General features: G+C 44.6%; 1 protein-coding gene across 1 annotated transcript in view; it reads left to right on the forward strand.

The window, feature by feature from the left end:
• The first annotated feature begins 427 nt into the window (after nt 1-427).
• The window catches only part of bcam (basal cell adhesion molecule (Lutheran blood group)), a 67,786-nt gene continuing 47,109 nt past the window's right edge, over nt 428-21,104 (forward strand). The window contains exon 1 of the mRNA XM_050046591.1: nt 428-711. Within this exon, the coding sequence (XP_049902548.1) occupies nt 648-711 (64 nt within the window). The 5' untranslated portion in view covers nt 428-647. The remainder of the gene's footprint in view (nt 712-21,104) is intronic.

Consider the following 21,104-nt stretch of genomic DNA (forward strand, 5'->3'; position numbering starts at 1 on the left):
AACTGTGCCATGTTAATACCTTAAATAAGTCTAAAAATAACTGTAACTAACATTCTGGGTTAATGGGGACAAAAATATATTGTGGTACTATTAAATCTGATGTGAGCTCATACATTCCCTCTAGTTCTTCAGTGAATTCTCTGCAGTGAATCATCCTGATAAAACTTGAGTTATTTTGTATGAAGGGTACGCTTTTGGACTCGCAATGAGTCAGAGAGCCTCATGATAAAATCACTTTTAAGTTGCTTTAAAGAAATCCTGCGGGCCCCAGTGGACCTACGCGATTAGTCAAGCAGGTCTTTTCACTGCAAGTGAGGTGGAGAGAGAGACGGAGAGAGGAGGGGGTTGTATTGGGAGGAGGAGGAAGAGGAGGAGAAGGGGAGGGGGGGGGTCACCTTTTGTGCAAATATATCAACCAAGAAGACTGCCACCAGCATCAGATTTCTGTGTGTATGTGTGTGTGAGTGAGGCAGAGAGGCACTCCTTTTGCAGAGAGAGAGAGAGAGAGAGAGAGAGAGGGGAGAGAAGTCCAGAAAGCTTTGGAGCATTGAAAGAAGAAAGAAGAGTCGCTGCTGCCACATTTCCACTCTCCACAACCAAAAACAAAGTGAATACTCCTGCTTGAAAAAGTTTAGAAAGAAGCGGCCATGGACGGGATAACATTAGGACGCGCGTCGCTCTTGTGCACCTTGCTGCTGTGGGCGTTTCAAGGTAAGTCTCTTTGATACTCTCCGCTACATTTATTTAAAATTACACCCCGGGTTAGTAACTTTATAACGCTTTGGACACGGTGCCGGGGAGTTTTTCATGGCTTCAGGCTGCAGATTTACACTTTCCTCTTGCGCGGACTCTCCAGTTAAGTGGTCCGCTGCTTACAGGACAAACCTGTCTGTGCGTGCCGCAGCCACACAGGCATGAAGTTGCTCTACTTTAACACTTTGTGGTTTCTGTTTGCTTTTTATTCTTGGTTGATGTTCAGCAACCTGTTACCAGCTGCGCGGATAAGCCAAAAAGTCGCCGATAGCAGGTGGAAAACTGGATTTAACCCGAAATTAAGTGTATCGAACAAGTGCATTTGTTTGAACAGAAGCCAAGTGGTTATAAAAAAAAAAAAAAAAAAAAAAGCAGAGGTGGGTCAGGTTGTGCAGCAGCAACATACGGGTTATCTACACGGATGGGATGTTTTAAGGGTTAATGTCTCTTTGTAGTTGTGCGGTAAGTCGCAGCTCCGCACTTCTTTGCGCACAGGACTGCGGCACATCGTTATTTACGCACAACACCAAACAGCACCTCTGCCACGCTGCCACAATAACACACACTGAGCTGTCAAAATAAAACACACATTTAAAAATAATCATGCTCACATGTAGGCTCCAAAAAGTGTTTATTTAATGTTTAATATTCTTAAAAATATTTTGGACATCACAAACACTCCCCCCCTCTAACTGTGAGAAATGATAAGCTCTTATTTTGAAGTCCACGTTGCCCGTCTCGGTCTCATCCACGCTGCTGTGTCTGGCTGCTGGGCGCAGTTTCCAGCGCTTTGATGTCTGATCTGCGGGATTTGCGTCTCCTTTGCTGGCAGCGCGCCTCACCCCTCAGCACCCCTGGGTGCTGCCAGAGAGACTAAGCCAATTTAAATTCAACTTGCCTTATATGATGGTCAAAGAGAAAGTTTTTGATTGCAAACTAAAACCAAGTCTATCCATGTAAGGAGTTGTGCTGTGGTGCACCACAAGTTTATCATTGACCTCATTTTTTTTTACATTTGCCATGAAGATTTATCTCCCATGTTCCCCCTCTGACTGTCCCATCAGAATTTACAGCGCGGCTAGTCAGATTATGGTCCTGCTGTACTTTTTTTTAGTGTCGCACTAAAATTTAAGTTCTTTAATGTGCTTATGAAATGAGTAATAAATTACTTGTTTGATGCTGATGTTTGTGTCTTTCACATTTTTGGCTTGAAAATATATATTACAGGCTTCAGTGTGTGACTGTGTTTGTCAAGATCTAATTTGCTAAAATGCTTTCAGGGTATATTGTGAAAGTTATTTCTAATTCCTCGCCAGTGCAGTGGTTTGAAGCAGGATGAGCTTAAGGGCGGGGCTGGTGGCGCTGGGCGACTCCCCTCTCTCTCAGTGTACTCGCTGCTTCTTTGTATATTTCTCAATTCGCCTCAAAGTGTTGCAATTTCTTTTTATTTTATACAAGCATAGCTCTCTCTATTAGCATCCATGTCCACATTTACCTGCTCTTCCTCTCCTCTTTGCGCCACTTCATTCCCCAGATCTCCTTTTACGAGTCTCTGCGGCCTCAGAGACAGTTGTGCTTTGCTGTCTGTCCTTCATGGAGCTTTTTAACAGGTGCCTGCGCAAAAAAAGTGCCCTGTAATTGATGGACGCAATGTAGATCACACATCCCTCTGTACAGCTGTGGTGCATTGATTTAAAGGCTCAGCTCCAGGTGCTGATTTCCCCTCATTCCCCCCATGCTGCTCTGAAGTCTGAGGAAGAAGGAAAGTCATTATTTCACTTTAGTGCTACAAATGTTGATTTCTTCAAAGAGAAAGTTTGCCAAATCCCTCTGTTGCTGAGGCCTCCGTCTCTCTAGTCATCTCTCTCTCTCTCTAGCATAGTTTTGTCTAATAATAGCAGCTCTTGTTGGGTCTCACTGGGATTCTGTCACACAGACCCACATTCTCACAATTACTGGTCACACACTGGCAGCTTCCAGCTATGTCAGTTCTGAGCATAGAAGTGCACTAAATAGAGCCACCGGTGTGTCATCTCCTGTATGTGTGACGACATATTTCTGAGCATGTGTGCTGGTATTTATGCATGTAGTTGTGACACATGGATATGTGGTGCATGATAGCCTGGGGTGCCCCAAGGTGCTCGGCATGCCTGTGCCCAGGACCGCCGCTGACCCTTTGACCCACTCACCCAGACATGTTGGTAAATGGCTCCTCTTCTGCGCTCCTGAGATGCCTTTGCTTTTTTCCATTGCAGCACAGCTATCAACAACAAAACCTGCTGAAATATAATTTAATTTTAGGTGTGTTATATTTGCGATAACACAGTTTCTCCAAACTAGAAACGCTATTTCTAAGCAGATGTTGAAGAAAATCTATTGCAACACTTTACCGTAGTTACAAGGTTACATAAAACACAGCCAGTGTTTTATCAAAGCAATAACTTCACTTTAACACCAGCACTACTTTATCTTCTCCCTTAATTTGGATTGTTGCGCTTTTCGGGGGGATAAAAAGAACAAAGTGACATTAAGGTAAAGAGACAAAAGGAGAGTCAAATGGTCAGATGAGTTTGAGCTAAACTGTAGAGACTCCAAAGTGGTCAGGAGCAAGTGGAAAGAATCGTAGTGACAAGCATCAGCTGAGTTCAAGGTGTTAAAGTCTAACACACAGCGTCAGCCTCTTTGTCTCTCGCCGCCTTAATTCCAACAGTCATTTCCTCACTTTTAATTTCTGCCCCCCCCCCTGCCAGCGCCCCGCATCAAAAGTGCACCCCCTGGAGACATGTGCAATTATTATGGTATTAGGCCAGAAAAAGAGCCATTTAGCCACAAGGAGATAAAAGCCAGGGGACCTCTTTTACAACTGTCCTGGGGCACTGGGTTTTAGTGTTTTGCAAGCATACGCCTGTGTGCATTCTTGACTACATTCATGCAAAACATTAACAGGTATGCACAGGTAGCATACATTCACCAATAAGGAATGGGGCGCTCACACATGCACACATAATATGCACCGTACATGGACGCACACATATGTAGAGCCCCTCACTGCGGCATTCTGGTGTTACGCAACTCTGGAAACCTTAGCTCATATAGGAATGAGTGACTGATTGATAGTGGCTGCTTTGGGTAAGCAGGTCTATGTTTGCCCCCCTTGTCATTTACCCTCTGGGGGAGTGGGCCTTGAAATGGTTGGTTCGTAATTATTGGGGTGATTCATGTGTGTGACAGTGATGGAGCAAAGCACTGAGACGGAATGACTGGCATTCCTCCGGACACGTTGGAGCTCGCTCTGTAAAGTGTGTGTATTTGTTTGTCATCACTCCAAATTCTATAGAAGAGGGCTTCCATTCTTGCTTTACAACCCGCTCTCACCACAAGTTGTAGGCAGTAATCCACATACAAACAAGCGGCCACAATGCGGCATCCATCTCACCGTGAAGAGGCAGTGTTATAGGTGCAAAGCTGGAGCCTGTTCACAGCCAGGGTGCATTCTTGTGGTCTGACTGGGTTTCACTGGCCCGAGCGAGCAGGGGGCACCAGTTAAACATTAGTCAGTGAAAAATAAAGGGTATGTTGTGATTGACTCGTGTTCAGGAGTGCATGTATTCATTGAGCTTGGAGACGGCAATTTGAGCTCACCAGCCTTTCCCATACACACTAGTGTTTATTATTTGCGGTGAATGACACATTAAAGTCAATTAGAGCAGTGTGATAGCACACTGATGTTGGCTGGCGAGCTGCAGCGCCTACAGGCAACTGGGCATCACAGATGGCAGGTTGCACGCACGTGGTTAATCCTGGTTTGAAGTCAGTTAGCAAGAATGATGTGGTTCACAGCGGAGACGGAAAAAGTTTATCCCCTCGCTTTTTCATCCTCGTATCCCCACAAGAGCTTCAAAAGAGCTGCAGCCAAAGCTGTGATTACACACACTTCCACAGGTACTCATACATAAACAAAAGGTGTGTTTCTCCAGATTAGCTTTGTCTATGTTCCCATCTCTTTCCTTCTTATCTTTGTCTGTCTGCCCGTCGCTCTGCCCGGGTCTTTCTCTCTTTTTTGTCCTTAACAACACCTCAGTTGTGTTTGTGCGTGTGTTTGCTCGCTGTGATTTACTGTGTCGTCTCTGCCTGAGTCAACCAATCTGCTTTGTGCACGGTTCACAGTTAATAACCCTGCATAGCATCAGGAAGATCGCCCACTGTGTTTTTAGTGGAAGAGGGCTCTGTTTGCTTTTACGCCCATCCCTAGAGACGTTCCTCGGCAGATTTATGGCTGCTATTGATGATTTTAAAATAAGAATGACCATCCTCCCCCGCTTGGCATGTTCACTGTTTCCCACTTTTGAGAGAAAACATTCCAGTATGGTGTTTGTCTCTGCCACTCTCCTGTGTATGGATGTGGATTTAAAGTTTCATAGCTGGGAAAAAGTGAGGAGAAAGGTGAAAAAGAAGCTGGCTAGAAGTTGTTTTGGTTTCATCTGTTGCTTTGAGGATGCTGTCTTGTCATTAGTGGGAGTTGTAGGGAGGGAAGGAAGGAAGTGAAGAGGAAGGGATGGACAAAAAGAGATCAAGGGATGGGATGAGAGATGATTACAGCTGACTGTTGTGGAGCCACCGTGCAGTCTTGTTCTTGTCTCGGGGGAGGAAGATGATGGTGATGGGTAATTTCAGATGCAGCCTTGAAAAGAGGCTACATGTCTCAGTATGTGTGTCCTTGTCTCTACGTCTCTGTATGTGATGATGGTGGGAGCGGTGGGGGAGGCAATTCAGGGTTGGAGCAAAATTGAAAATTCACAAAGCTCTTTCGGGAGACGAGGTTAAGTGCTGCCAATCCATTTAGCAGGAGAGTGCTGTAGCAAGATGTGGATAAGAGCCTCTGTTTCTGAATGAGTTTGTTGTAGGAATACACAAAACAGCAGGATGGACTCCAGCTTTTATAGCGATGCGCTGTACAAATGTGTGTCATTAAATAGCAAGGAAGTACAATGGCCTACATTTTTATTGTCTGCCACAGATCTCGTGTCCAGCTGTTTTGATCAATTACACGGCCTTCGAGGGGAGGATCAAATGAACAAAGGCGATACAGGCAGAGATAGCAGCAGTGAGGATCAGACAGGCGGAGTACGTCAGGATTGAGGGATACCAATTAGGAATGGGGAATGTCATGGAAAAGCCTGGATCTTGGGCCAAGGAGATCATTTTCCTGGCAGTGGAGAAGAAATCCTAACCCCTGCGCCCCTCCAACCCTAAACCCTCCATCTGACTGTTGGCTGGCAGAGCGTCCTCTGGGAGCCCCGCAAGCTGTTGCTTTTCAGACATCAACAGTTGCCTCAGCAGCAGTTGTTGAATGCACCCCTCCAAGAAGCCCTGCCACCCCCTCCCCTCATTTTAACACATACACACAGACGCACACACAGACACACACACACACACACACACACACACACACAGACCTGGGGTCCCATTACCACCTCATGTCTTTCCACACCACTGGCTTGGCCTGGTGTGGGGAAAGGAGAGAGTAAAAATGTATGTTTGCTGTGAATGCACCCCTGATTTAATTTGTTTGTCTCTGTTCCTTTCTGACATGCTTGTACGGCTGAGTGGGTATCAATACCCAGGGGTGTAGTGGAGGGTATACCCAGGTATGAGGGGTATGCCCAATTCTTTTTCTAGCCGTTTACAGTATACACACCTATTAGCCTAAAAGCCATTAAAATATATATGAATGTATACCCACTTCTTCCTCTGTAATCTACCCACCTCATCACCTATTATCACACCACTGTAGATACCTTCAAGGTATTGACGGAAATAACCCAGTACCAAGTAATAACAAAATGTTTTTGGTCAAGTGATACCTGCATTCAATCGTTTTTGCACCAGGGATCCAATCCTGGACCGTCCCGACCCCCCGCCAGATCAAACTTTCTGTTGCTGCCATCTCCGGTCAGTTCAAAATCTTCCCAGTTAGCACAAGCTAACACAGAATTAGCAGCTAACATCCAACACTGAGCCATTAAACTAAGGGCTAGACTCTGTTGTTGATAACCGTTAGTGACGTAGCTTATTGATGCTAACAGTTAGCCCTGTCACTGGGTGTGTGCAGCTTGGTGGACTCAACTGTCCCCGGTGCAGAGCTCACACTCCTGCAGCAGCTACAAGGCATACAGTCTGTGTGGTGAAGTCAAGTGCGGTGTATTTGATGGAGTTGGCAGGTCAATGTGCCAAGATGCTGCCAGAACGTTCTAAAGTGTGGCTATATTACACTTCATTCAAATTATGGGTATTGAATGAATCACACTAGTGGTATCTGTATCACTGTAAGGGTATTGGTACTTGTATTTGTTTTAAATGATACCCTGCCTTACATGCTTCTTTAAAATTACTGAACGCTTCCCGTGTTACTTACACCAAATTTCAAGCATGTTTCAGGTACTTGAATGCACCTCTGACCCAGGAATTCTTTCCTCCCAAGGAGTGGTTTTAGAAATATGACGGTGGAGTCTCAAGGGATTCTTTCCTCCCTTATCTGTATCGCACAATGATAAACGGGAGGTAAGGGTGACTTAAAGTTCACTAGGCTACAGAATGTTCGGTGTTTACATACGCGTACACATGTGAGAGCAAATTTACTCAAACCGCTGACACAAAGGTTGGCGCAAACCACCGCCATTACTCTTCTCTCTATGAAACCACTTTTCATGTCCAATCTCCTTCTTCCATCTGTCAGAGAACATTCCTGCGCCCCCCACTCCCGACTTTAATCTAGTTAATGGTTAAGCAGCGGTGGTTAACCTCTCCAGAGAGGCTGGTCACTGTTTGACAATGAGATCTTATTGCTTTAACTGGGCCGAGGGGACCTGGGAGACAGGAGTGGGAGCATTAATCCTCCATGCGGGGAAGGAAGAGGAGGAGCAGAAGGTGGAGGAGGGGAAGGTGTTTTGTGTGTGATATTTGGTGGTGGTGTTTGCATTACAGCACCCTAATATACTCTTACAGCTTGTCTTAGAGGTGTGTGTTGGATGTTCGCTATGACTTCATGTCTGTTTGTGTGAGAAAAAGGGGGCTCCCCACGTTACCTGAGAGCGAGACCATGAGTGTCATCACTGAACAGATCCAGTGTCAGCTTTCAGGGCTTCTAACTCGCCTAAGGACATAACTCGTCTTTGTTTCATCGAGGTTTCGCTTACCTGCGCCCCTCTGAAACAACGACCACAGCGCTAAAGTTCCCCCACTCCTCTCTGCCTATGTGAACTTGACTTTGAAAGACAAGAGTAGAGGAGTGAAGTTACCATGCTCTGACTGTTAATGCTCTCCTCAAGTCACATCTTGTTCTTAACTTTAGTTTGAGTCTCTTTTCTCTAGTAGTTACATTTCTCCCAGGAGTTTTCTTGTCGATCTCTTTACCACACCCTACTTTGTGGCCAGCTCTGTGAATCATCACTTTTATCAGTGTTTTTCTTCTCCACATCTCTCGCACTCATCTGTCTCTCCTCCTCCTCGTCTCACTTGCCTCACCCTCCATCCGTCATCTGTCTCTCATCACTGCCAGGGAACCGGCACAAAATACATGCATCCTACTGACCATGTGTTGTCTAATCATCACAATAGCCTGAGCAGAAGGAACCACTAGAAGCAGGGTGTCTCAAATCCCTGGTGATTCTGAGCAGTAGAGGAAGGTAGTCTTTCTTTTTTTTCTTTTTTTTAACTGACGTTTCATCTAATGACGATAATCAAGCAAGAAAACTTGCAATCACTTCCAGCAAGTGTTACAAAGTTGCATCAGTGCAGTGTAGCAGCAGTGAACAGGGATTGAGTTGTTTTCTTTTTCTTTGCAGATCCATTAAGCAAAGTGCATTTTTCAGATTTGTTTCCATTGGCAAATTCAAAGCGGATTCTCCTTTGTTGTTCATCAGTTGTGTCCATATTCTGGTAATACAAGAAGAGTCGAGTTTCATAGCTTCATTTTGATTCAGTCTAGCAGGAAAAAAGTACAAGCTTGCTCCCGGTCCATATGAATATTTAATCCAAAATCAATGCCTTTCAATTGGGTTATGACTCCATCAGGCTAAATGATTCCAAATTACATGTCAGTGCAATCTGCAGAACAACAAACGTGATGGATAGTTATTGTGTGGATAATGTTAGACTTACAGAGTGCCTAACTGATTTAGCCTCTTGTTATTGGCGGATAAAGTAATTATAACCCCAATGTTTTGCCTCGGGAGCATCTTGCATTCTGCCCTGGCGGGCATGTTGCAGCAGCAAGACTAAATTTAGTTAACAATTATTCGTACTGAATGATTATCAAGGAGAAGTCAGATGAACTGCACTTGTGAAGGGTGACTACGGTAGAGATCGGGCTTTTCCCTGGCTGCCTCGTGAAGTGCTGAGAAAAGCTGAGAGGTCTTGGACAGGCAGCCCAGAGGACCCCCTTTGATCCAGTTCCCCATACACACACACACTTCAAGATTTGTCTCTGTGGAGGATGATGAAAGATGCACCGACTCCACATGTCAATTAGCAGTTGTGTGTGTATGTGTGTGTGCCTGTCCATTGAAAGCAGTGTGCGAGGGTGGGGCTGGTTAATGGCAGGGGCAGAGAGGACACATGTTCAATAATAAGGCCCGACAAAGGGGGACAGGCAGAGGGAGGGATGGAGGGAGGATGGGAGGATGATGGAGCACCCAATGTGTCACTGCTTTTCATTATGTCTTGCTCCTTCTTATGGCTGGAAATCAAAATCATTATAGTAATAGGAATATTTTCCCCACACAGAAATGAATCACAGTATAGCCAGTCATGTAGAAAATAATGAATTTTAGTTTGCTTGGAGTAATTATTTTTGGACTAAAACTGTAACTAATGATTATTTTCATTATCGATTAATCTGCTTATTATTTTCTACTTTAAATCACTAAATTGTTTGCGCCATAAAATGTGGAAAAAAATATTGTGCGACCAACTAGGGTTTGGCAATCTATCATTTATCGATATTGTGTGACTTGCTATCATCTTAGATTTAGGCTATCATAATGTAAGTGTTGTCTTTTCCTGATTTAAAGGCTGCATTAGAGTAAAGTGAAGTAATTTTCTGAACTCACTAGACTGTTCTATTATTTTTCTTTACCACTTAAGCAGGATTTGTGTGAGCTCTATCCAGAGCCTACTATGTAGCCTACGAACGTGGCCTATGTCATTGTGAGCAGTTATACTTGAGAGGTGGTGTGTCTGTGTCACTCTGCAGTTAGACCTCCAAAACACTGGTAGGCGGGAGGGTGTCTGTGAAGTGCTGTAAAGTTGAGTTGACTCAAAACACACTTAAAACACACATTAAACATGGCTTAATAGAGACAATTTCAAACACAAGTACACAAATTGGCTTCACAATAACTCACAGGATTCACAGACAAAGCACTTGTCTTTATCTGGACACATTTTCCCCATAAATACAACATGCTAATGTTTTTAGCACAAGCCTATGGCATTTTACATTATATAAATTAGCTTAGCAGCTAGCAGACTTTTCCTCTACTCATATAAAGCCAGGGACAACCCTTCAACAAACAGTCCAAAACACCAAAAGATAAATCAATATAAATTGATGAAAACATAATGGACCACAAAGAGGACACATTATGACTTCAACAATATGAAATTGTTGCAGATTAATTTTCTATGGACCGGCTATTCAAATAATCAACTAGTCTTTGCACCCATAATTTGAACCACTTTGTAAAACATTAATTTGTTCATTCGCTTATACTCTAAGGGGTCTCAGGGGGGCTGGAGCCTATTCCAGCTGACATTGGGCGAGAAGCGGGGTACACCCTAGACAGGTTGTCAGACTGCTGCAGACAACCAATTACGCTCACATTCAGAGCTACAGGCAATTTAGAGTCACCAGTTAACCTGACCTGCATGTCTTTGGACTGTGGGAGGAAGCCGGGGAACCCGCTGAAAACCCACGCCAACATGGGAAGAACACACAGAAGGGCCCCAGCTGGCTGGCAGATTCGAACCCAGGACCCTTGTGCTGTGAGATGACAGTAATAACCACTGTACCACCGTGCAGCCTGTCATCACAATATCATACCACTGAAAATCAATTAACTGTAACACTGATGTATCACTCTGCTCAGCTGCACGGTGATTTTATCCTGTGCATACTGAGCTTAGAGACTGTAAGAGTTGGCAAATGGTACACTTGACTGATATGCTCTATGTTTGCATGTTCGAGTGCGTCTTTTTTTTTTTTTATGAACTAGCCCTCAAGTGTTGGAGGCAGCAGGAGAGCCAAGTGTACACCACTCAACAGTGTTCATCTCAACTCATAGAGTGCATTACTTCACACATGCTGTAGCCCTGGGACTCCTCACTGCAGCACATTGTTTAAAATGTATTTTTCAGTGAGATCTTTCTCTCTCTGCACCTGAACAAGGCTACATTGTTAAGACATTCCTGTAGGCTGTTGGAATGCAGGTATTAATACTGGGCTGATTACCCACACACCAGTGAGCGAGGGAGAAGGAGAAGGAGAGGGAAGGAAGGAGAGAGTAGGTGTCGAGTGAAGAGAGTGGAGGAGGGCAGCACATTGAGGCGCAGTGAAAGGGAGAGCCTGACCAACGGTGGTACTCGTCAATGTTTAAACCGTGTGTGTGTTTTGCACACATGGATGAGTACATATATGAACTGTATGCAGGTGCTCAAGTGTGTCAACGTGTGTGTCCATCTACATGCTTGTCAAAGAGGGGAGTCTGGCGTATTTGAATGTGTGTCTGGAATGCATACCCCATTAACTGCCCTAACACTGCAGTGTGTGTGTGTGCGTGTGACAAATCAGAGAGTTAGCTGTGGATGTGGGACAGGACTCGGCTGTGTGTGTGTGGGCACTCGTCACTTGCGGCAGTCGGGGCTGTTAGGAGCATGTGAACATTACTGCAACCCCAATGTGAACTGGAATCCGGACTTAACGGAGGATATAAATAGGTGTGTGTGTGTGTCCAATCCCACATCGATGGCAGTACCAGCTGGTGATGGGACAGTAGTGGACTTGTAGGAGAGCCCACCACTACACTTGGGGGGCCTCACATTCACATGTCTAGAACCACCTCTCAATGGGAGGTCATTATTAGATGGTCTTTATGCCAAAATAATGTGTCCAAGTTAATATCTGTGGCAAAAATGGGGGATATCAAGCTTTTATTTCTTGTATTTCCACGTAGCTTTACTATTTCCTTTATTAATCATATTATTTTCCTCATACCTGTAGTGATGTTTATCAATCAAGATTGTTTTGGTTTGAGTTGCAGTGTTGGAGATATCGGCCATAGAGATGTCTGCCTTCTCTCAAAAATAATGGAACTAGATGGCAGTTGGCTTGTAGTGCTCAGAGCTCAAAAAGAAAAAACACAGCAGCAATGTCTCTTTCCAGAAATCATGACCCAATTGCTGAAGATAATCCACAGACCTTGTTGTGAGCAGTTTCATGTAGAAAGTATTTTCTTTCTGCCAAACTGCACCCATCAACCGTATCATAGGGCAGAAGGAAGCGTGCATCTACTAGCTACTACCAGTAGGACGCTATTAATGTTCATGAGTAGATGCACACTTCCTTCTGCACAGTGATATGGTTGGCAGGTGTAGTTAAGTAGAAAGAAAATAGTTCCCAAATGAAACCACTCACAGCAAGGTCTGTGGATTATCTTGAGAATGATTTCTGGAAAGAGACATTGCTGTTGAGTTTTGGGTATATTTATTTATTTATTGGCGCTTTGAGCACCACAAGCCAAGTGCCATGTAGTTCCAACGCGGTCTTACTCCAAAGTCATCAAAATCAGGTGCTTGGGCAGTGACTTGCGGTGTCAGATACTGACAGAAAAAGCCATCAATTAATAGCAGCATGATACGCAGCCATTCGCTGTTGTAATTTTACAGCGATTGGCGGCATCAGGGGGAAACGGGGCAGGACAAGAATGAAAGTTAAGGTTGGTGAAAGTAGGGTGGTGGAGAGGGTACAACAACCACGGACTTTCACCCAAGAGAGTGGGGTGCATGTCTTGTAAGATCATAAAGCCAAACCCTGTTCTTCTCTCCAAAACCCAACCACGTGCATTAGTTGTTGAAGGAAAACAAACGTGAATTTGCATTGTTGTACTTACATAGTGCGTTTATTTTGAAAGAGTCTGTATGTAAATGGTGAAGTGTATTTTGAAAGAAGACAATGCATTGACATGGCATCCCAGAACGTCAACAACCAACGCACCCAGGGTACCTTTCACATTGTATCTGGACATGGAAGGTTCATGACCAAACGCTGATATGCGACGAGGTCAGAGTGAGATGTGTTGGTAGTTCCATTGTATTGAAGAGAAGGCAGACATCTCTATGGCTGATATTGCCGACATTTGGCAACTCACACCAAAATAATCGAGACTGATAAATAGCACTACAGGTTAGAGGAGAAATCTTTATTTTTGATTTTGGGGTGAACTGTCCCTTTAAATTGGTAGCAGCTCCTTTCCCTGTTTGCGTTGTGTCATATTGTGCTGCCATGGTTGTGGCCCCTGGTTCACCAGCTGGTGGTATATGATCCAGGCTGTCAGAATTGGAGCCTGCTCTCTTTGGCAAGGAAGTTAGCAAGGTAAAGCCAGCCAAAAAATCTACCATCCACTGCCTACACCCTTTTCTGTAGCCCCTCACCCACACACACTCCCCACCTCGCCCCATCTGTTTGTGTGTGTGTGTGTGTGTGTGTGTGTGTGTGTGTGTGTGTGTGTGTGTGTGTTCTGTTTGGCGCTGGTTTAGGGGCAGTTGGTGTAACGGTTCAAGAGAGCATCAAAGCCAGGCCCACCATCGGCATGACGGGGCAAACAAAGTCAAAGCTCAGTGTGCAGCGGTGACCTCTCGCTAATGCTAACTTCCCCAGGTGAATCAGTGAGAGATGCTACATGCTAGGTGCAGTATGAGGAGATGTGGAGCTTATGGTTACATTGGTACCTGCCAAACAATGGCATACTTGTCTTCCTGTGGCTACCCACCTGTTCTCTCCTCCCTCGCTTTGGCTGTATCCAAGTATCTGAACATTACCTCCTGTCCTTCATAGAAACACGGCCCCCGTCCCCCACCCACACTGCGCTTCTTTCTTTTGCCTTCTCCCATCGGGGAAGTTTTGCAGTTTTAGCAGGACAAAGGAGATGGTGGCAGTGGCTGAGAAAGAGGAGAGACAGCTGTACTGTCATGGACTCGAGGTCGTGTTTCATGTGTTCACTTATACCACCGTCTGCACCTCGTTCTCTTGGTGGCCTCATTTCTGCCACTCACTGTCTCCGCACTCTTTCCTGTTTTCTGACACTTTCACCTCCTTCCACTTCCTCTTGGGTTCTTGGTTTCTATTCTCACTACTGCTATTACCAGCGACAATCTCCTCAAATTCTGTCTTTTGCGCATTCGATTTCTCATATCACATCCCACTGCCTCCACTCTCTGCTGCGTCTTTTTTTCTTGTTTGTGTCAGTCTGTTCCCACTCGACTTTGCTGGTCGGAGCCCCTGCAGTGGATTATCAGTCAGTTGACTCACAGAGGGCAGCCAAAGCCTCCAGTACAAACATGAGACAATATCCAAATGATTGGCTGGTTGGCTCTGGACCGTGGAAACAAGCCGCCATATCAGCTTGAGCCAGGCTCGGTCCACAGGTCTGCCCATAAACCATATTAGCCAGTAACACAGACACACTGCAGTGCTTCTGTTTGTTTGCAGCAGCTGCTTTGGGTGTAGTGCAATCCAAAATGGAACAATTTATCAGATAAATACAGAAGCTGCTATCGGTTGTTTTCACATACGGTTATTATGCATGTGGGTGGGAAGAGGAGTTTGAATTGCAGAAATCAGATTTTTTTCCCTTGTGTTCGGCATGCTCAGCCATCAGTGAGTTTTGTGTCCTCACTTCCTGCATCTGCAAATGACAATTTAGGCAGAGCTCAATCGAGGCAGTTTCCTGCTGACGGACGATACTTTGTGCAGATAAGATGGTTGTATAAAATCTTGCGAGGTGCACATAATGTGGCATAGCTCCCATATGTGGCCACTTATTTGCAAAATGTTATGAATGAAGCAACCAGTTGGCGTGATTTACGACAACAGAGGGTGGTGAGCATCTGGGTTCTGGTATGCTAGACGTATATAGCGCCACTTCAATCTGGGGAACACATTTCCACCGATCAACTGGGTCTTCCAGTCCCATCTGCCTTCACTTGTGCACGGCTGAAACTTAAGCTGCAGTGTTACCTCCAAGTGTTGCCTCCATGTGTCTCCCTGCCACCTCAGCCTGTGGTTCACAGCTCATTATAGTGATATAGAGATACAGGGCTGGCTTTTCTGCCCCCCAGCTACCTTTGTGCCTGGAGATGCTGAGTTGAAGTCATGGAAAATTCTGGAGCTCTGCTGATGACAGACAGCTTCCACGTCTCCTGTCCGTCAACTTGGCTTACTTCTTTTCCACATTCCTCAGCTCACAGCAGCGCTTTAGTTCATCTCACCTCCTCCTGGGTTTGACAGACCCCCTCCTCCCCCCCCTGCTCCCCTCCTGTCCTGTCCTTTCCCATCTCCCCCTCACTCTACTCCTTCCTGCCATATACCTGTAAGGACACGCTTTTGCCTGCCTGTGCAAACCCCTCTAAAACACCCAGCCATAAATGTCAAAATTCGCCCAAGGGCCCCAACTCAACTGCAGGATGTGTGTAATTCTAACCCGAGCATTACAAAAGCCTGCTGTTCTCAAATGACATTTAGTGACATACAGACTCAAGAGGACGGTCTTTGAGGAAAAACTCACATTGGTGACTCACATCATAACAACGAAAAAAATTCTGGAAATGTAAATTGAATGGCTTGTTTTTAAAAAAAAAAAAAAAAAAAAAAAGATCTTTCATGAGCATGCCTGTGATTTTGGACACAGCGTTATGAATAATGAATGAACGATGCTGGATGGGAGGTCCAGCTATGCAGCGCCACGGCCGCCTTTGAGTTCATTTAATTGAAACGAGTTCAATAGTATCATGTCTGCTTTTATCTCCATCTTGTTTCCTCTCCCTCTCCATCCCCCACTTGTAATGAAAAGCAAAGGCTGACAGCTATGAATATAGTCATATGATCAGACGTCCAGCAGTATACAGGATGTGTTTCATATCACCCTTCTTACTTCATTTTGTTTCACTTTATTTATTCAAAGATTTCCTCTTCTTGTGCCACTTTCGAAAATGGCTAAAAATATGACGAATGCTAGTAGGCAGTTTTATCTTTTCCATCTTTATCTCCTGCCCACTACCCTCTGTCTAACCCCAGCCTTCTCTCCTCACCTCCATACCGCACCGACTCTCCCTCCCTCTACCTTCCTATGCTCAAACATCCCTACATTATTACCAGATGCTTGGAGATGGAGGAGGTGGATGAGATGGTGCCAGGGTAGTCGAGGTGCTGATAGCTAAGCTTCAACGCCCCGATGAACTTCCAGAAGCCTCGTCCTTACACACATGCACAAAGATATACACACACGCACAGGCAATCATCCTGCTTGGCTTACGACCATATGATGTTTTATTTTCTCCATTATCTTAAACAAGCAGCACTTGTGACGCCTACCTGGACCATCTGCTCCTGTAAACACATGCGCGACTCATCGACTTGGACAGAAACCAGAGTTTTCTCGCAGGCTAAGCTTGGTGAACAATGCTTGACTGTATTTTACTTATTTTTAATGCAAGCCGGGGCTATGCTAACCCTAAAGTTATGTTTTATGTCTGGTATAAATGCATAGACAAAACATCTTTAGTTCTCAAAGATACACTCTATTAATAATAAGGAGGGGAACAAACTGGTCTCTATACCGTCTGCCTCTGTGGTATGCAGTAGCCATGATTAAAGTGATCCAAGAACACCCTGACACACTCCTTTTGTATGCTTCATTTCTCCTTTGATCTTGGTTTGCTGGCAATCATACAGCTTTGCATCTTCATGCCAGTTTTGCCACATGTGCTTATTTTTTTTCTCCTTCACATCAACATCTGTCATCCTTGTAATCTCTGCCTGTCAGGCTCCATCGTCAAGTCATCTCTTGTTTTGTTTCTGAGTTATTCTGAATGGTGTTCTTGATACAGTATCTTAACTGGACATGCTTGCATTAGAATGAATGCACAGAGGCGTAATATTATAGGTGAAAGAAAAAGATCCCTTTCTTGATATGTTTGTGGCCAGTGTCTGCTGCAGTATAATAGACAAATGGAATTTAGGTCGAACTCATCTAGGGCCGCAATCTGTCTCTGTCAGTCATGTGTGTGTATTGTCTGTGACGTCACAGGGCAGCACAGTAAACAAGATGATTTAACACACCCAAATAACCCATCAGACTGGAGAAACGGAAGTAAACAGAGAGAATACCATACCGAGACAAACACAACAAGGAAGCCAGGGATGGTAATTTGGCAGAATTGTTATCTATTAAAAACCCTGATCCTTCCGACCTTACAGCAAAAAATTGGAACAATGCTAATCCTGCATTGCTGCCTCCAACCTCGTACCAACTATCTTATTTATAGTTGTGTATTCCTATGAACGATTCAGAACTCTTGCAGCCCATGTACATTTCACCGATAGCTGGCTGACTTACCATAATTCTTTCAGGTGCTAACTGTGTCGTTTTCTCCCTTTACACAGAGATAAAATTAATACCAAATGACGTTAAATGTTTTCCAGTCATAAATCATCTTCTAGAAGGTGTAGATATTTACAGTAGGCAATCGGTTTCGTTACATTGAACAATATGTTTACGGAGCAAGGCAAGCTAATTGCCCTGCTAATTGTGATTGGTTAAAGATTGATTGCTCTTGTGATCTCGCTTACATTGCCTCGCCGAATGGAGCCAACTATTTTGTCTCGTATTTTACTTGGCAGGGCATAGTGAACAAAAAGTTTGCCATATATTTTGTTTTCGATATTTGTGTTGTTGTTGTGACAGATTAATCAGGAATTAAAAGTTGTCAACAAGAGAAGCATGGAGATACTGAGAAACCTTTTACTGACTTTTCTGAGGATTTCTTTTATCCATTTATTTTAAATCAAAATTAGGTTATCTTTAACCGTTTAGCACTCAAAAAGGAGTAGGAAGAGTAAATCTATCCAATCATACCTCCTTCTTTCATACGATATAATTATTCTGAAGTTATTTCCTGCTGTATGCTTTAATAGCAAACACTAACGGGCCCCTAGTGGCTCGATGGGTGGAGCGGGTGCCCCATGTGCAGGGGCACTGTCCTTGCCGCAGCAGTGCAGGGTTCAATTCCTGCCCGCAGCCTTCTCCTGCATGACATACCTTCCCTCTTCCCCCTTCACGCTTCACTGTCCCATCTAATAAAGGCAAAGAAAATGATAAAACCCACAGTGCACTAGCATTATGGTGACTTTTATGTCATCTTTCAAAAAACAATCTATGGGGTACCTGTTCTTTTCTTTCCATTGACTAAACAGTCCTATCAAATACTTAAGTTGACTTAACCTTCTCTGAACTAGGTTCCTTCCTTGAAGAGGAACTGTCTTGTGTCTTGTTAACCAGGCTTGCCCTTGGTCTCCGGCGGCCAGTAAAAGAGGCGTCAGTGACCTAAAATGGAGGGGCCACAGTATTGATGGGATGTCAGTGGGAAACCTTATAGAAGTGTAAATTTGTTTTATTTAAATCAGAGTGAATGATTGTGTGTGGGTGCCATAGGAAGCATAACCTGAAGGGTCACCAGCCCATCTGGTGTGAGATCCCATGGGAGGCCAGTGGCATCACACATCAGCGTATGACCTTGGGTATGTACACTTCAAAGGAGAGGAGGAGCTGATGGTGTTTTTTCCTGAGAAGCAGGACATGGGTAGTGTGCGAGCGGAGGAAATTGTGGTACTGAATGGATCAAAATCTGTCGTTGGGTCCACTGTGTTAGAGAGAGTGTGAGTGTTTGGAGGTTCAGAGGTTTGGTAGTGCAGTAGAATGTGGCTGAGACATTTTTCAGTCTATTACTAAGTCTAACCTTTTCCCCCTCGCTCCCCCCACCCTCTTCCTCTCAGCCCCCACCACCCGTCTTTGTCTCTTTCTCCATCCATGACGACAACCCACTGTTTTTGTCTGTTTATTTTTGACTTTGCCGTCTCTTCCAGCAAACCCTCCAACCCTTACCTACACCGCCCGTTCCCTCCTCCCCTTCCATACATCTTCATCAGCCCACAGTGTCTCTATCTTCCATCTCGTGGAGTTGCAGGTCTGTGCAGGTTGAGACACGTGTTGTTTTGTCTCTCTCAGGTTTCACGCATTCCAGATATTATCTCCTGACTCCAGTTAGCGAAGCTGATAAACATCTCGACGGGGGAAGTCAATCACTTAGCAGACAATGACGGATGTTGCCTTCTGTGTCAGGCCTGGTGCCCACAGATGAAAGGCCGGCTCAGGCGTAGCCTTAAGATAATACCTATGTCATGCCGGACGCTCATGCAGCTATCTTCTCAGATGACTCTGTTTTGCTGTCAGTTACATTTTATGTTTTGCTCTGCAAGCGTCACCAGACAAGTGCCCCTGGAATCCGTCACAATGAGAGTGAATGTTGAATATTTAAATCTTGGCTTCATTTCCCTAATTGTTTCATCTGTTGTCTCCCATTTCTTTTCTAATTACATCACCACCCAAGCTATGAATAATAATTTAATGAAGCATTAATGGATGTGAAAAATGTACTGGGTAGCAGATTGAAATTTTCTAAGGATTGGGATAATGCACCTTCTGAAAGTCTCTGGTGAGCCTTGATGTGTAAATGAGTTAGACAGTTTTGGTGTCTTATTCAGAAAAATGTCCAATTTATGTGAAGTGGCTTCATGAAAAAAAATCGGAGCTTGGAATTGAAATTATTCATGGCTGACATTTCCTCTGGTTTCCTTCTGTCATTTCGGAGCTCTCTCTTTACAACCTTCATTTTATCAGGTAACTCGAGGACAGTGTTCTCACTGTCTGTTTATTTCTGTGTCTGCGTCTGTGCGTGCCTTTGTGTATCTACCCACCTCTAATCCAGCCTCGGGCTGCTTCTGTCCCCTGCAGGCTCAATGTCAGCAGCCTGACTTTGATGTCAAGCCACAATTTATTTGTCTGTCTCAGCGGACTCCCCTGCTGTCCACATAATGTCAGGCAATCAATAATAATGTGACCTACCTATCTACCCCGCCTGCCCACTGCTTAAGTTATTCACCCCCCGGCCTGCGCTGTTCCAATCTCTGACCTGCACCCTGCCCCTGGAAAAACCCCTCTGTTGCCCGGCCTTCCCACTTTTACCAATAATGCCTGTAACCTCTATGTCTGTTACCGTGGTAACATACAGCTCCCCCTAAAGCATAGACCACTTCTCCCTTTGTTTAAAAAAAAAAACTGCCCTCCGTGGAGGCAGATCAAGAGAGGGAGGGTCGAAGACAGATAGAGGGATGCATAAAGAAAGAGAGAATTAAAAGAGAGGATGGATTAGCTGTTTGTTCATGAATACGTTAGTGCGTCCCCTTTCCCGCTCCCCCTCACACCACCACTGTATGCCTGTGGAGGTAATCGAGAATGGAAGAAGACAGGTGTGCCATTATGGCGCAGATTAGTGAGGAATGCTGGAAGGTTAACACAGATGGGAGTTGGCTAACTCCAATGCATATTTGTGCGCGAGCTCATATTCCCCTCGGGTTTACGTTAAAATATGTGTGCATAATACGTGATCTGCATGCCACTTATGATATGTGTGCTTGCTCTGTCCATATGCTCAATGATATTTGAAATATGCACATGGGGTGTGTAAATATGTGCGTGTGTGTGTGTGTGCATAGCTTTCTTCCTCCTCCTCGCCCTACCCATGTATGGGCGAGAGTCAGCCCCTCACTATCTCCTTGTCTCCAGCTTATCTGCCGGCCTGTCTTGAAGTGTTGATGCAGAAAATAGAAACTACTTTGCGGGAATTCATTCTCTCATTCTCCTTTTTCTTTCCCTTGTGTAAAATATGCGCCTCACATGCAACAAAATACCATGAGACACAAAAGATAATGCAGTGTGACATGGGAAATGATGTAGGATGCTTTTAAGTGTGTACCACAAAGTCTGTTTTATCTTTCTATAATAAGTTATCTGCATGAGAAAACTGTTGGCATCAGTTTGAGATATTCGAGGAAGCTGTCTGCATACAAATGACTGTGCAGCTACTGTATCTATATCTATAAATATATTAGCAGTGTGTGCACACTGGTGTGTAGATCTTTCTGTGCACTCTCCTTGCAGCTAGCGTCTCACTCACGGTGT

The sequence above is a fragment of the Epinephelus moara genome, chromosome 6 (genome assembly GCF_006386435.1).
Source record: "Epinephelus moara isolate mb chromosome 6, YSFRI_EMoa_1.0, whole genome shotgun sequence".
Taxonomy (NCBI): domain Eukaryota; kingdom Metazoa; phylum Chordata; class Actinopteri; order Perciformes; family Serranidae; genus Epinephelus; species Epinephelus moara.